Raw genomic sequence first — 15869 nt, 5'->3', positions numbered from 1 at the left:
TCCAATAGATCAAGACCCAACAAATTAAAGGTACTTTTGCCAGAAACCACAAAAGAATGTTTGTCCGTAATTGGACCAATGGTAATTGTCACATGTTGACTAATAGGGCTTATACGGGCAACATTTAAAATCCCCAGAGGTGTTGGTCATTCCCGAGGGAGGTAAGTGGGGAACAGTATTAGTTGATATTGTGTAGTAAGTGGAACCAGTGTCTGTGAGGAACATAACATTATGACCTAGAACCTCTCCTTAAACATACGAACCATTCTTGTCATCTGACAATGCAGGCGTTATTACTCCTATTTGCCCTCCGGGGTACCCCTTTGCTTCTCAGTAGCCCTCACCTTAAGTGTCTTTGGCCATCATTTGATGTGGGGTCTGCTGTCTTAATAATATCTGTTTATAGGACCCGACGGAGGCCATGAATGGGAAGCATAAAAGGAATTGGGTTGATGTTGCAGTAGGGGGTTCATACCAGATTGGGAATTGTTGGGGTTATTGGGACATTCATTCTTTCAATACTCCTTAGCATCACAAATATGACTGCTCTGACTGGGGGATGGGGATCCCCTCTAACACTTCCTCATCCCCTGAAGCCTCCACCTCTCTGGGTCCGCCTGCTGCCACTGAAACCCTGTGCCCCGTCCCGTTTAGTGGTATTAAACTGCTGTTACCACTTGTTTTTTTTTATCCTTTTGTTGCTTTTCTTGTTGGTACTCCTGTTGTTGTTGAAACTCAAAGCAATATTGAGCATTAACCAATATCTTATCAAGTGGTTCCCAAGGAATAACTGGAGTTGTTTCTTAACCCCTCCACTGCGCCGCCGATTTTGCGGAAATGCTGCACTTGCGCAAAACGGGCGGACCGCGTCGGCCATTTGCGACGGCAGCACCAGCGAGGTAGCACTGCCGTCGGCCAATGGCCGACGGCAGCATGGAAGGGGTTAATGGCGGCTGTAATCCTTGTACAAATGCATTCACTAAGGCAGCAGTAGAACCCAGATCATCTATATTCATCGTACTATGGGATTTAAAAGCCGTCCTTATCTTTTCATTATAGCGATGAACAGATTCACCTTTTTTGTACTATCTGAAATATTTTAGTCCAATCATTAAGTTTCTGAGGTAGCAATTCTTGAGATATTCTAGAACCTTTTGTGGCAGGTCCAAAGTGTACTTGAAAAGGGGACCATTGTCCTATCTATCTGGCTCTTCCTCTGGCCACTGCACCTTTTCATCAGTTTCACCTTAGCCCACAGTTCTGAAGGTATAATTATGGAAAATATAGTATCAAGGTCTTTCCATGTCAGATCGCATAATTGTAATGCCTATTCTACATTTGGATTTTATGCGCTAGGGCTCTCTCGTAAATTAGGAAAATCTTTAATAAAAGTGTACAAGTCCATATTGGTCAATGGGGTATAAACATAATGAAACTTCTTTGTTGCAGTTCCCGGGTCTTCCCTCATAGGAAGAACCTTACTAAGGGTACTGTCGGTCTCTAGAATATTTGTGGACAAAGTTTATTTGTAGAATACCCATCTCCAGACAGCGAGTTGGCTGTAACTGTACGACCGTAACATCTGTCTGATTTTGCATTTGACTTTCCTTTTGTTGTCTTTTACCATCCTTTTTCTCTTGTTCTCATTCGTCTGCCTGATACCTCCATTCCTGTAACTTTGGATACAATTTATCTATTTTTTTTTTCAAAACAGATTTTATTGAAAGATTGAACACCAGGCGCAGCACTCCGTAACCCGGAGAAATCTACGAGCATTTATACAACATCAGTCAATTGGCAATCTGGATATCTTTTAGAATAAGCAACAATATCTAAACCCCTTCTTTACCCCTCCCACCCCTTATCCCCCCCTTGCCCCAAACTCCCCCCTCCCAGGTCCCTCCCCACCCCGCCGCACGATAGCATCTCACATTCCAAATACAAAATCTAGTAAAATGTGTACAGTCACCAACTTTTGTCAATTCTTTCATATCGTCCCCGGAAAATCCTCCCGTTCCACAGGGGGGTCCAGCCACAGGCCTCTGTAGTCTGCCTAACGCTTCCATATTTTATAATGTTTCCTTGGGCATCCTCGGGCCTCAAATATCGGACGCTCCAAACCCATGCAGAAGTCTAGCCCTCTCTTCCACACCAGTACTGAGGGCGCTCTGGGATCCTTCCATGCCCTAACCACATCCCTTTTGGCAATGGTGAGGCCCAACAACAATAGATGCCGTTTATATGCATTTCCCCCCACCCCTTCTAATACATGCAGTAGACCCAGCCGCGGAGTACGCGGTAGCTCCCATCCCAGAACTTCAGATAAGCTGCTCCACACTCCCCCCCCAAAATTGCAATGTATCTATTTAACTCCTAGCTTATTTCTTATCCTATTCTACTTTACCCAGTTCCACACAGTCATTTGTTAATTCAGTGTCCCATGAGGCTACTAATTGGTCTTTATCACTAGGGTGCCGTTGAGCAAAGAAAAGAGCTTCAGTATGTTCTCGATATCCCAAATTTCCCATCTCAAGCCCCAGCTCATTCATTGCTCTTTCCTATAATACCACTAGTACTGAATCATCTCCACTTTATAGCTAATATTAGGCTAACTCCCTCCATCTTTGAATATCTTGGGGCATTGCTTTTCGATATGTGCCACTCCACTTTTTCCTGATCCTACCCTTACCTTTCTTCCTTTTGACCACATCCTCTGACCCTTCATCGCATGTCTTAGTCTCACTGTAGGGATGAGGCTTTCTGTCCAAAGGTCCCTCTATTATTAGATCTGCCTCCATCTCCTGTTGTGGCACCGAAGGCTGTGCCACAAAAGTCTTACTTCCTGCCAAAGTGTCTTAGTGCAAGTATTCCTTAGTCTTCTGCACACTCTTGGCTTGTCTAAATTCCTATAACTCCTGTTTTATATTGAGCCAGTGGTTTCGGCACTCTGCACCGCAATTGTCAACACCGGCACTTATGACAGCTGTCACATGGTGGTGTTGTCGGTCTAATTTGGAGATAAGCCGAACAACAGTTTATTATTAAAATAACACATATTAAAAATGACTAATAGCTGCCTCCCATGGAATAGCCTGAATTGCCATTGGCACCATTGCCAAGAGCAATGGATGAAGCAAGCTACAATGGCCTCCGGATGAGGGCCCTGGCGCTTATTTTATTTTTTGGTGTGCAAATTAAGCACTGTAATTCCGTACTATTCCCTTCACCTGTTTCGCACACCTCAGTTGTCTTGCATATGTCTCCCATTCATTCAAGCAATCAAACTGTGATAATCCGCCAATTATCTTGCACAGCCTTGTTCCACGGGACACTTTAACTTGTTGTATGTTCTCCACATACACTCAAGGTGGATTAAAGGGAGTCCCAGGTATGAGGTCCAGCAGGATTTTTGTTTTACTGTGGAGGAGGGGCCAGAATATCACACTCCAGTACAGCATGATATACCCTTCAAAATATATACATCACCAGAGCTCTTGATATGGTTGAGAGGGGTTACTTCATCAAGGAAAATTTTAGAAAGAGTTTTAGCCCCCTCCTGTCTCTAAACATCAGCTTAGTGCTCTGCAGGGGGGGTGGGGGAGAATTATGCCCGTGTCAGTAAGATCCCTGTCCTCAAGTGGGGGCAGTTAAATCCAACATTTTACAAGCAACCTGTAGGGTCACATTTATGGTTGCTATAGTTCGGAGGACACAGCCTTCACGGACACCAGCACCACTAGCCAAACCCAAGGAGAAAATGGTCCTCACTTTGTTTTTGGACTGTCTTTTCGAAAACAGTGACTTTATAGAGGATACACAGAAAGAAGCCCATTCCCTGGACTCGCACAGTACCTGCCTGTTTTACGATAAAGTGCAACGCACCTCTCACTTTCCAGGCTCATGTGAATGCAACTGACTGGAGCTGCGGGTATAGGTGCACTATTAGAATAATGTTAAGAAACTGAACTCTATGAAAAGGATTTTTGCATGACAAACGTATACCTTTTGTAGTGCAGATGGACTGTGATACATTTATTTGAGAGCCAGCGGTGGAGCTGTTTCTACTAATTACGCAATAGAATGAGTTGAGGAAGCAACCCCCCCATTGACTGGGTAGGACTCTGTTTTAATCTGAAGGGGACCTTCAGGTTGCAAGAATACTCAAAACTCAAGGTTGGGATGCACATTACGTGCAAGACAAGGTTCCACATGCCAGATATGTCCTTCTGGAATGGCTGTAAAAGCTAAGTCAGGGAGAAACTGCACCTCGGTTGTATATAAAGGCACATAAAATACAGTTATCCATGTTTAGGGGATCAGACGTTCTTAGTGTTTATGTTTATTTTGCTGATGTGGGTGCTGTAAAAAGTAATTATTGTTTTTAGGTGTACAGGCTTTGAGTTGGAATACAAGGCAGTATGGCAGCAGTTATGAAAGTTTACAGCTTCTATATTGCATGTGCGTCAGTCTGGCAGTGGCTGCATAGTTTAGGACCAGGGTACATAGTTTAGGTTATAAAGTCGAGTACACATTTCCGAGGTCTAATACATACAATATGGGCAAGGAATAATTAGACATGTATACTAAAAGCTAAAGAACACACAGGAGAGTTATATTTGACAGCAAAAGCAAGGGAGGAAAGAAATGCTTGACTAACTGGTTTAGAACAGGTGGGTTTTGAGTCTTGATCTTAACTAAATTAGTGATTCTGAGTGGTGCATTTGCTTGGGCACCATTGTGAAGAGCAAATACAGTGTTTTTTCCAAATGCCATGTATGGTCCGATTACTTAAACTAGTTGAGAACCACTTACCTCACACAGCAGTAAATCGATAATGTGGAAGACCATGCATAGTGGGAACTTCGCTGTAAAAAGGGTGAGGAACCACTGAGACGCGTACATGTGGGCTTCCAGGTTCAGCTCCATGAAGTGAACATACAGGTCAGGTAACTGCTCCTGGAAGGAAAGGGGACAAAATCAGAAATGCCAGTGAGTCCTAGGGGCATCGGTATCCCTGCTCAGTGGTACCCCATTAACTCACATTATAGGATATCACACTCCACCTGGCAGAATCAAACATATTTCAGCTTTTAAAGATTAAGTCAGGCATTGCAACTAGCAACCTAACACACCTGGTTTGCCAACACTACCAATAAGCCAATTAAGTCCAAGAGATGCACTGAGGGATTATGTGATAGCAGAGCACATACATGGCTCCTGAGTTCCCAGAGCAATTTTACAGCCTTTCCTGTTTACCTGCAGTGGTCATAGACAACATTTATCTCACCTATGACACAATGTGCTGTTGTTCCCCACTACATTGTACTACTTACAGGCTACACCAACTCTGTCCACAGTAACTAAACCTTCTTACTGACCCCTTCGCCGGTCCGCTGAGACCAGTGTCTGTATACTACTTTGAAAAACATGGCAGCCGTCTTGACTTTTGCATGCACAGCCATCACTCTAGCTAATGTTAAATGCAAATCACAACATCACTGTACAGAATCTGAATCCCACAATGTAATTCCTATTACATAGATATATTGAATGTAGCTGTCGTTTTTCATGAATAAGTACAGTTGAAAAACCTTTACAGTCTCTCTGAAATACGTTCATGGTAGGCATAAGTAGCAAAAATGTTAGAGGAAATATGCCTATGCCAAATTCTTTTACATAATATTAATTAACAATGATGCAGTTTGTTAACTGTGCCTGTGCTTTGACCTCAGATGTTCGGGAGGTAAGATTCCTGAATCTCGGCTGAAATTTTGGAGGTGTGTTATAGCCAGCACCCTATCCATATAGATACTAAGCAGTTGGATTTTTTGGGATAAATTCCACATTTGTAAAGCGTGAACATATCACCCCTAAGGGTATCAAGGCGGTGGGGGACGTCGGGGAGATTAAGTGAGCTACTGGCCAGAGTCACATGATGCTGGGCTGAGCTGCCACCGGCACCAGCGATCGAACCATGAGCCCGGAGCTCCAGAGTCAGTCGCTCTGGCCGCTGCACCACACCTCTAGCTTTAGAAAATTATGGACATTCTAATGGTGATGATAACTACAAAACATGGGCATTGATGGGAATTAGTCAATGTGTGTGAGGCTACAGTGTATTGTTATAACTGTGTGCCAGAGAGAAAGTGGCAGTAAAGGTTGTTAGGGCTAGAGGAATACGATTAGTACACAGTGCACACCCATGCATTATGGGCATGATGCTATTGGGGTAGTAGAACACCCCCCTCTAAGGGGCGCATGTTTAAAGGTTTGCCATCAGAGCTTTCCTAAATTATTAGTTTGCAATCTTATGCATTGTCCACCATAGTATGAACAAGCATTTACAATGCAATAGGTCTCGCAGCATTAAAGTTTGAGTTATTGGCATTGTGTATGACAATGCGTTGAATACATTTTTTTTAGCAAACTTTGAATTGGTGAGCAGTGAGAGTGTGTGCAAGAGTATGCTGTTGCTCACAGCTGTTATTATTCACACAGCTCTGATGATGCTTCTCACGCACGGGGCTGACGCAGTTATTATTCACACAGCTCTGATGATGCACCTCAGCCACGGGCTCACAGCTGTTATTATTCACACAGCTCTGATGATGCACCTCAGCCACGGGCTCACAGCTGTTATTATTCACACAGCTCTGATGATGCACCTCACGCACGGGGCTGACGCAGTTATTATTCACACAGCTCTGATGATGCACCTCAGCCACGGGCTCACAGCTATTATTCACACAGCTCTGATGATGCACCTCACGCACGGGGCTGACACAGTTATTATTCACACAGCTCTGACGATGCACTTCAGCCACAGGCTCACAGCTGTTATTATTCACACAGCTCTGATGATGCACCTCAGCATGGGGCTGACGCAGTTATTATTCACACAGCTCTAATGATGCACCTCAGCACGGGGCTGCCGGCAGTTATTATTCACACAGCTCTGATGATGCACCTCAGGCACGGGGCTCACAGCTGTTATTATCCACACAGGTCTGATGATGCACCTTAGGCACGGGGCTGACGCAGTTATTATTCACACAGCTCTGATGATGCACCTCAGCACGGGGCTCACAGCTGTTATTATTCACACAGCTCTGATGATGCACCCTTGACGCTCAGACGGGACGAAAAAAAAAAAAAAAAGCCTGCCTCTTTATCAGCGCCGCGCGCCCCTCTGCAGGCTCCCCCTGCATTCCACGAGGCGCGGAATAGTCAGTCAACATGCCCAGAAGTATAACTGGAAACGTGCTTTGTGCAACTTTCCAATTGTACTTCTAGAAATAGTTAATTGCAGAAAGTAGTAAAATTGCATCCACATGTAGATGTAAATATATGGTGTAGTGCAGATTTCTATATTTTTTGTGAATCAGACCCAAGGTTTTCCACCAGCATTAAGTGGCGACTGTAACACTTACAGCTGTCTCTCACACACAGAGAAGCCTGTCACTTAATTTGCTTTTGAAAGGAACATATAATGCAACAGAAAATCCTTAGCCCGTACTGAATGATAACCAATAATCTGCGACATGACACTGCATTACTCAGGAGTAATTAAGGCCTTTGAAGAGTGCTATGGTGTCGTTGTAAAGCGCTTAAACCAACGTGTTTTACTACCTCTGAGTTTTTTATAGGTTAAAAGCATATTACTATATACTCTATTGATACAATGGTTATTTTCATTTACAAAAAAAGTATTTTTTAATATAATGCTTCACTGTAAATCAATGGTCCTATTAATCAACTCAGACTATACGTTTTCTATTTATCTCAGAAGGATGAAAAACTGAGATTTTCTTGCAGGTTTTAAAATCAGTGTCTAGGAAGTTACACATACATCACTGCAGAGGACACTCTACTCATATCCATCTACATACGTCTGAATGCCATGTGAAACAAGGAGAATGAGCCATAGAACGTTAGTAATTTAATCTATGTAACATTCTTTTTTGTCTTTTGGTTTAATTTAGGTTTCTTAAAGTGCCACCACTTAAAAACGGGTGTACAGCTGGAAAACAATAAATCAATTCCATAATTACGTGTAGGCTATTAGGGAACGCTCCTATGTTTATGTTCTTGGGGAAGGTTAAAATGTCTTTGTAGTTGTCAGCGACGAACACCTGAAGGATGTGGCCGAGTGGTCAGAGTTGCCGACTTTGGAACAGGAGAACTAGGTTCGAGCCTCGGCTCAACATACTGTAATTCTAGGCAAATCACAAAATCTCCCTTCGCCTACCAAATAACGAATGTATCCGTACATAACGTAACTGGTGCTCATGCAAACAGCTCCAATACCTTCGGGTCAATTTCGCGCTATATAAAAACTGCCCGAAAAAATAAAAAGAGAGAGATGAGGCAGAGAGCTGGGTCCACATGCTCACGTGAAGAATTTAAAGACAAATCCGTCTCTCCCTATTAACACTGGGTGCCAAATCCGCGCTGTCCCTCCTTCCTATTCAAAATAGCAGGCGGCAGTACTCTCTTGCCTGTCCAACCCTTGACAGCTCTTCGGGACTATGATGCACTAATATTGCCTGAATGTCTCCAACTTTACACATTAGCAGTACCGCCCCCTCCCAGATAATCCTCAGAATGCGTTAAGCCATGAGATTGGGTGTTAAGCGTCCATGGTTTCATTTTTGGACACGGTCATCCAGAAACTCCTTAAAACAACCACAACGTTCTGTAACTGCTCACAGAAGTTCGCAATTTTCCTTTTCATAGTAATACCAACATTTGTGGTCGCATAACAAACAATATGTATTGCAATAGGGTATCTTCAACAATACGTCCCCGACTTTACTTGCACCACACAGACTCGACGCTCAGACGGGACGAAAAGAAAATATGCAACAGTGGTTGTAATTTTAGGTGTCTGAAATGAAGGCTACTCACCACACACCCCCAGCGATTCCAGCAACTATAGCGATAGTCCTTAACGACCTGGAGAAAGACGTGAGCGAAACCGAAACCTTCCGTGGGGCGGGACTTCCGTCTTCTGAAGCCCGCGCACGCGCCCAAGGAGTGCCTGAGAGCGGGGCTCCCATGCCCGAGGGAGAGCCCCGCGGAGGCTGGAGAAGTGCAGAATGGCGGTAAGTGGGGCTTAGTTGTAGGGGGCAGGGGGGTGCGCTTGTGTGTGTGTGTATGTGTGTATGTGTGTATGTGGGCGGCGGCGGCCGGGGGTCTCTATATTTGTGTGTGGGTGCGTGTGTGTAGGTGCGCTCGTGTGTGTGTCTGTGTGTGCGCATGCGTGCAGGGGGAGGTGTGGCTGTGTGTTACGGCTTTCCAGGAGACAGGAGCTGGCCACAGCGAGCGCGTTCTCGTGCGCGTGGCCCGCACAAATCGCCTTCGCAGAGGAAATGCGCGTGGCCAGGTGCTGTCTCCTGGAAAGCTGCGTCGCTCACAATAGGTCTCTAGCGAGACCGCGCTTTCGCGCGGTTAACGCCACGAGACCTAAAAATGAGATGTGTAGAAAGTGGCTTCTCCAACTAAGTGTCAACATGTTTCGACTGATAATGGCCTGGCTTTCATAAGGACAGTAGTTGTAAGATCAAACATCATTAAGTTTCCCACATGTGTTCAGTATTAGGCTAGTATTAGGCTAATTTAACATAAGATACAAAACAGTGTGTATATGCAAAGCCTGTAAAGGGAGTTCTAAGGTTACCAACTATGAGATACCGGGTACATCAAAAGTCAGACGAATCAACAAATTTCTAACATGTACAAGTCCATTCTGTGTTTATTGTCTAGTGTGCCCGTGTAAATTGTATTACATAGGGAGCTCTATCCATCCGGTAAAAAAGAGAGTGCTAGAACACGCTAGAGCTATTCAACACAATGACCCGAAGTATCTCCAGTTGCGAGACACTTTGCCAAAGAGCATAAAAGTGACTGCAATCTCCTGAAGTTCTTTTGCCTTGACCAAATCCCCTTGAAAGATCAGGGGGGTAACAGAGAGTTACAATTGCGGAGATTGGAGTCGAGATTTATTGGGGTTTTTTTTTTTTTTAAACTTAGTTTTTATTGCAGATATACACAGTGCATAAACATATTCATCCACACTCCTCCTTTGAGATAAACAAGGCATACTACGTGAAAGAACACATTACCAAGCTCTCAGGCCCGCATCCGGAAGGATGTACAACATTGTCCATAAAGGCGCTATATCCATTGTGGAAGAAAACGAATAACACTTTTCATGAGGAGGTCCTTGCATCTGCTTTTCTATTTTCCTCCCCCCCCCCCTTCCACCCATTCCCCAACTTGTTCCCGGAAACATTTTTATTTGCTTGTATAGAACTAAACACTATAGTCACGCATGCAGCTGCGCCTCTCCCTCCAATATCACTCCCTCCCTCCCAGGAGAACACACTGTGAACATGCAGTATACTGTATAGTCGTAGAAAATTACCATGCATCAAGATTCCAATTTTCCCTACCCCGCTCCTTCCCCAGCCGCCCACCCTTACATGGGCTAAGAACTCCCCATTAAGCTCAATCATTTCCCAGTCCCCCATCCAGTCCATGGTATTGTCTCCACTTAGTCCAGATTCTGTGGAACTTCCTAGGGCACCCTCTGGATTTGTACGTCACCCTTTCAGCCACCATATAAAGGTCTAACCCTTGCCTCCATTCTTCCAGGTCAGGAGGAGTAGGAGACCCCCACCGTTTCGCGATGTCCCTTTTGGCCACCACCAGTGCTAGGACCAGGAAAATCAAAAGTGGGTGTGGCAAATCCACATCATTGGACATTCCTAATAGAGCCAGCTTCGGCTCCTGCGGCACCGGGACTCCCAGTACATCCTGTAGTTCTGAGAAGACTTGGGACCAGTATATTTGGATCACTGTGCAGTCCCATAGTGTATGATAAAAGCCTCCCCCAGCCCCTTGACATCGGAGACATCTGTCGTTCTCTATCTTCCCCATTTTATACAGCCGTACCCTATCGTAGTATGTCCTATGCAGTATATTATACTGAATGAGGCGGAGCCTTGATTTTATCGCTACCTCCCGGGGGTGCATCAGTACTAACTCCCAGTCTAAATCTTCTAGTGGTCCCACTTCACTCTCCCAGGTATCTCTAAGCTTTGCCAGGTCACCCAGCATATTGTTGGTTAGTGTTTTATACGTAAGTGAGACTGCTTTCCCCTGGATCCTCTCCTGCAGGAGCCGCCCCTCTAGCGGAGCGTACTCCGGCAACTCTAACAGGTGTATCTGTTGCGCTTTCCACGCATGTCTAAACTGGGTGTACTTGAACAACTGCGAGCTTTGCAGGCCATAGTCAGCTCTCATTGTTTGGAAGGACTTCAGCTCTCCCCAGGCTATAACATCACCGATGGTGGAGATACCAATGTCATCCCATCGTTTGAAACCTTTTAATTTGTGTAGCTCACGCAGCCACGCACAATGCCAGAGGGGTGTCTGACGAGTGGGGGTCCTGTCCCAACCCGTGCGTTTCATTGCTGTATTCCACGCTCGTAGTGTCGTATGGGTAGCCGGGAGTAGTTTGCGCTGCGTCGACCCTCCGTACAAGTAGTGCAACAGGTTGTGTATGGACAGTGTGTGTCGTTCTAGGGCATAGGTGGGATGGTCTACCGGTAAGTGGAGCCATTCATTAATTGGGGTCGTGTGTTCCGCCCAGTAGTAAGCTTCCAGATTTGGGAGTGAGATACCGCCACTATATTGGTGTCTCTGAAGCGTGGTCAGCGCTATCCTAGGTTGCTTTCCTAACCACAGAAATGCCCTAAGATCCGAGTGTAGTCTGTTGAACAGTGTATCTGGGAGGGAATAATATTCATTTTGAAGGGCGTACGGGTATTTGGGAAGTATAACCATTTTATAGAGGGCAGCTCGTCCTAAGAGTGTGAGTGGCAGGCGTCGCCATCTTTCCATGTCTGCGGTCGAGTTCTGTGTAACCCTATCTACATTTCGCTGGAGTGAGAGTGCCTTATCGAGGGTGATAAAAATCCCTAAGTATTGGAAGCCCTCCGTAGTAGTTATTAGTTGTTGGGGCAGTGTCGTCCAACGTCCACCTCCCCCTGGGTCATATAAGATCAATTTATGCCAGTTAATTTTATAACCAGACCGGGCACCATAATTTTCCAGCTCTCGGAATAGCTCCGGGATGGTCGTCTCCGGGTCTGTGATGTATAGGAGGACATCGTCGGCATAAAGGGACAACTTTTCCTGGGCCGTATCTGCGTTCGTTAGTCTGAAACCGCTAATTGCTGTGTTCTGCCGGACCCTGGCCGCCAGGATTTCAATGGTGAGTGTAAAGAGAAGGGGCGACAGAGGGCACCCCTGGCGAGTCCCTCTCTGGATCCGGAATTCTCGGGATTTGCTCCCGTTCACTCTTACCCTGGCTCGCGGTGCAGTGTAAAGGAGACGAACCCAGGCTCGGAATTTGAGGCCGAAGCCGAATTTCTCTAGTACCCCTGTCAGAAACGGCCAATGAACCGCATCAAAGGCCTTTTCCGCATCAAGGGAGAGGAACCAATGCGGTGCCTCTCTTGCGCTGACCTCCTGAAGCCAGTTGTGTGTTCGTCTGAGATTGAATTTTGTGGCTCTGTCAGGGAGGAAGCCGGTTTGGTCAAGGTGAATCAGATCCGGTATCACCGTCCGTAGCCGGAGCGCCAAGATAGTCGCGAGGAGCTTCACCTCGGTGTTGAGGAGGGATATAGGTCTGTAGGATGAGCATTCCTCTCTCGGTTTACCATCTTTATAGATGGGGACGATTATTGCCGCAGAGAGGTCAGCGGGGAGTCTCCCATCGCGGTAGGAACCCGAGAAGAGGTTTCTCAAGTGCGGAGCAAGGATGTCCGTCGTACACTTAAAAAATTCTGCCGGGAATCCATTGGGGCCCGGGGCCTTTCCAGGCCTCAATTTACGTATTGCTAATGAAATCCCGTCTGTCGTAATGTCAGCGTCCAGGGCTTTGACTGATTCCGGGTCCAGGGATGGGACTTCAACCTGACTCATGTACCGGAGAGCATCATCGCTCTAACCGAAGTCCCTCGCTGCATAGAAACCTTCGTAGTAAACAGCGAAGGCCTCCGCGATGCGCGCGTCTTGACTGGCAAGGCCCCCGCTCGCATCCCTAACCTGTTCTATCCACCGCGCCGCCTGTTCCTTCCTGCTAAGCCACGCTAGGAGTCTGCCCGATTTGTCCCCCACGTCATATAAACGGTGAAGGGTTGCCAGGTTTTGTGTCTTGGCCTCGTTCGTCACTAAGTCCCTGTAAAGCCGTTGTGCATCTACCAGTTTTCTCAACACTAAAGGGGATTTGGTGCACAGGTGGTCTCTTTCAAGATCCACGATAGTCTGTTCGGCCTCCGCCACTACTCCCTGAAGTTTTTCCCTCTCCTCTCTAGTTCTACACATTATCCTGTCTCTCATAACCGGTTTCAGGGCTTCCCAGAGGGTTACTCCTGAGTCCACCGTTCCCTCGTTGTCAGCCAAGTAGACTCGCAAATCGGTCCGCATCCCCTTCAGGAATACGGGGTTTTTAAGTTCCCAGGTGTCCAGACGCCAGGTGGTCCCCGGTGTGTAGCGTCTGTGACCTATTTTGATCAGTAAAGGCGAGTGATCCGAAATTCCCCTCGCCCTGTATTCAGCAGTAGAGTCCGTGGTTAAGTCTGGTCTGGACATAAAGATATAGCCTAGTCTTGAGAACGTCTTATGGGGGGCCGAATAAAAGGAGTATGTAAGTTGCCCCAGGTGTAGCCACCTCCAAACGTCAGTGAGACCATTCGTGGAAATCATCTGAGCCAGTGGTGTCTGGGTGATCTTAGCCTGCGTCGACCCTGTGCGATCCAGTTTCCTGTCCATGACATCATTGAAGTCCCCGCCCACCAATTGAATGGTATCGGCCGATTCTAGAAGTATATTTGCCAACGTCTTGAGTGCAGTAGCCTGTAATTTGGGGGGGGCATATACTGACACCAGTGTGTATGTGCGTCTACGCCATCTCCCCTGCACTCCAACACAGGTACCCTGTGGGTCTACCCACGTGCGTGTGATGCTGAATGGAAAGGTTGTCTTAAGGATAATGGCCACTCCCCTGGAATCTGAAGTGTATCCCGCGTGGGCCAACACTTTGTATCTCCCCCTAGCAATGAAGGAGCAGTTGGACCCCTTGAGGTGTGTCTCCTGCATAAATATGATGTCAGGTCCTAACCTTTTAATGTATGCGTTTACCAGCCCTCTCTTGATCTTGTTACCTAGACCATTCACATTCCAGGTCAGGGCACTGAGTGCGGAAGGGTCATTCGTTTGTGGATCTAGTGTACTTGCCATTCTGATGTTGTAGCGTGACAGTGTGAGTGTTTCCTAATCCAGGAGCAGAGAAAACTGCAGCAGCAAACATGACTGTGAACAACCAACCGTAGTCCACCCACCCCTCCCCCATGTCCCCCCCAACAAACTGTCCAAACTTCCCCCGTCGCCCCCGCCCCCACTCCACCTTGTCCTCCCAACCGTCCCATACTTGTAACCAGAAGCACGAGACTCTCGGGGGGAAAAGGTCTATCGCCCTCCCACAAACCACCCCAACTAAGAGAACGCTAGGGCTCCAGTCTAGGCCTCTGCCAGAGTGATCGTCAAACCAGGGACCGGGCTTGCCCCGCCACCTCTCGGGCCCTAGATAGAGGTACCTAGTCAATCAAAGAGCACCAATGTCAAAAATAAAGTTCAAAAAGTGGTGTTTATAACTTGCGTGTCTCCGGCAGTGGCTCTCCTGCCGTTCCGGATACCAGTTCCATACTTCCCTACGAGTGGGAGTCCTGCGAGTCCCGGCCGCCATCTTCTGCGCCTCCAGTAGCCCCCTGTTCCATCTCTCGGATCGCCGCGACCAGAGGGTGTAGAGAGTCATCATGTGGTTCTTCGGATTCTGATGAGCGCGCACTGGCCACGTCTTCCATCTCCTCGACGGTGTCGTGTCTCCTGCTGCCAGAGCCGTTGCCCGTCGCCGGGTCCCCCGCCGTGGTGGCACTTCGATCTCGGTCTCCTCCGGCTGATGTGGGGTGGTTCGAATTCAGTGGGGAGGGAGTGTGACGTTGCATCCTCGGGATGTGGGATCGCTGTGACTTGGGCGGGCTTCTCCAGAAGTTGGCCGCCGCCAATTCGGAGCGAATCCTACGACCCTCCTCCTCTGCCTCCCGGAGCAGGGGTCGCTCCTCCAACCACTGCCAGGCCTCCTCCGGGCGGCTGAAGAAATGTGATCTTCCCTTATACAGAACCTTCAGCTTAGCCGGGAAGAGTAGCATGTAGGATATTTGCATGTCGCGCAGTTTCGCCTTAACTGAGTCGTATGAACGCCTCTGTTTCTGCACCTCCTGGCTATAGTCCGGGAAAATCATAATGTTAGCGTTTTCCAGTCTAAGTTCCCCCTTTTTCCTCGCCTCCCTCAGGATGAGGTCTCTATCGGCAAAGTTGAGGAAACGGGCAATGATCGGTCTCGGCCTCGCTCCTTCCGGGGGCTCCTTCCGGGGGCCCTGTGTGCCCGTTCTATTATGAAGCAGTTCGAGAATGTGGCCTGTGGGAACGTCGTTGTCAGCCAGTCACGGAGGAACGCCGCAACGTCGGTCTTCTCAATACCTTCCCTAAAACCCACGAAGCGGAGGTTGTTGCGTCGTGCCCGGTTTTCTGCGTCATCCACTCTCCACAGCAGCTGCCTGTGGGATGCCTGCAGCTCCGCCATGTCTTTCTTCAGTGTATTGAGGGAGTCCTCCGTCTCGCTGATTCTGAACTCGGTAACGGTCACTCTCTCCGAAAGGTTCCTGAAATCCTGTCGCAGTAGTAGGACCTCCGCTCCCACCTCGCCTATTTTCGTCTCCAGAGCCTTTCTAGAGTTCTGT

The 15869-nt window shown here is 47.2% G+C and overlaps 1 protein-coding gene across 2 annotated transcripts in view; it reads right to left on the bottom strand.

The window, feature by feature from the left end:
- The window catches only part of RABGAP1L (RAB GTPase activating protein 1 like), a 1373174-nt gene that overhangs the window by 386301 nt on the left and 971004 nt on the right, over positions 1 to 15869 (bottom strand). For both annotated transcript variants that reach the window (XM_078641752.1, XM_078641759.1), the window contains exon 19: positions 4813 to 4956. In XM_078641752.1, coding sequence (XP_078497878.1) covers positions 4813 to 4956 — 144 coding nt within the window. The remainder of the gene's footprint in view (positions 1 to 4812; positions 4957 to 15869) is intronic.

This window comes from Lissotriton helveticus, chromosome 1_1 (genome assembly GCF_964261635.1).
Source record: "Lissotriton helveticus chromosome 1_1, aLisHel1.1, whole genome shotgun sequence".
NCBI lineage: Eukaryota > Metazoa > Chordata > Amphibia > Caudata > Salamandridae > Lissotriton > Lissotriton helveticus.
This window is presented reverse-complemented; position numbering and strand designations above follow the sequence as displayed.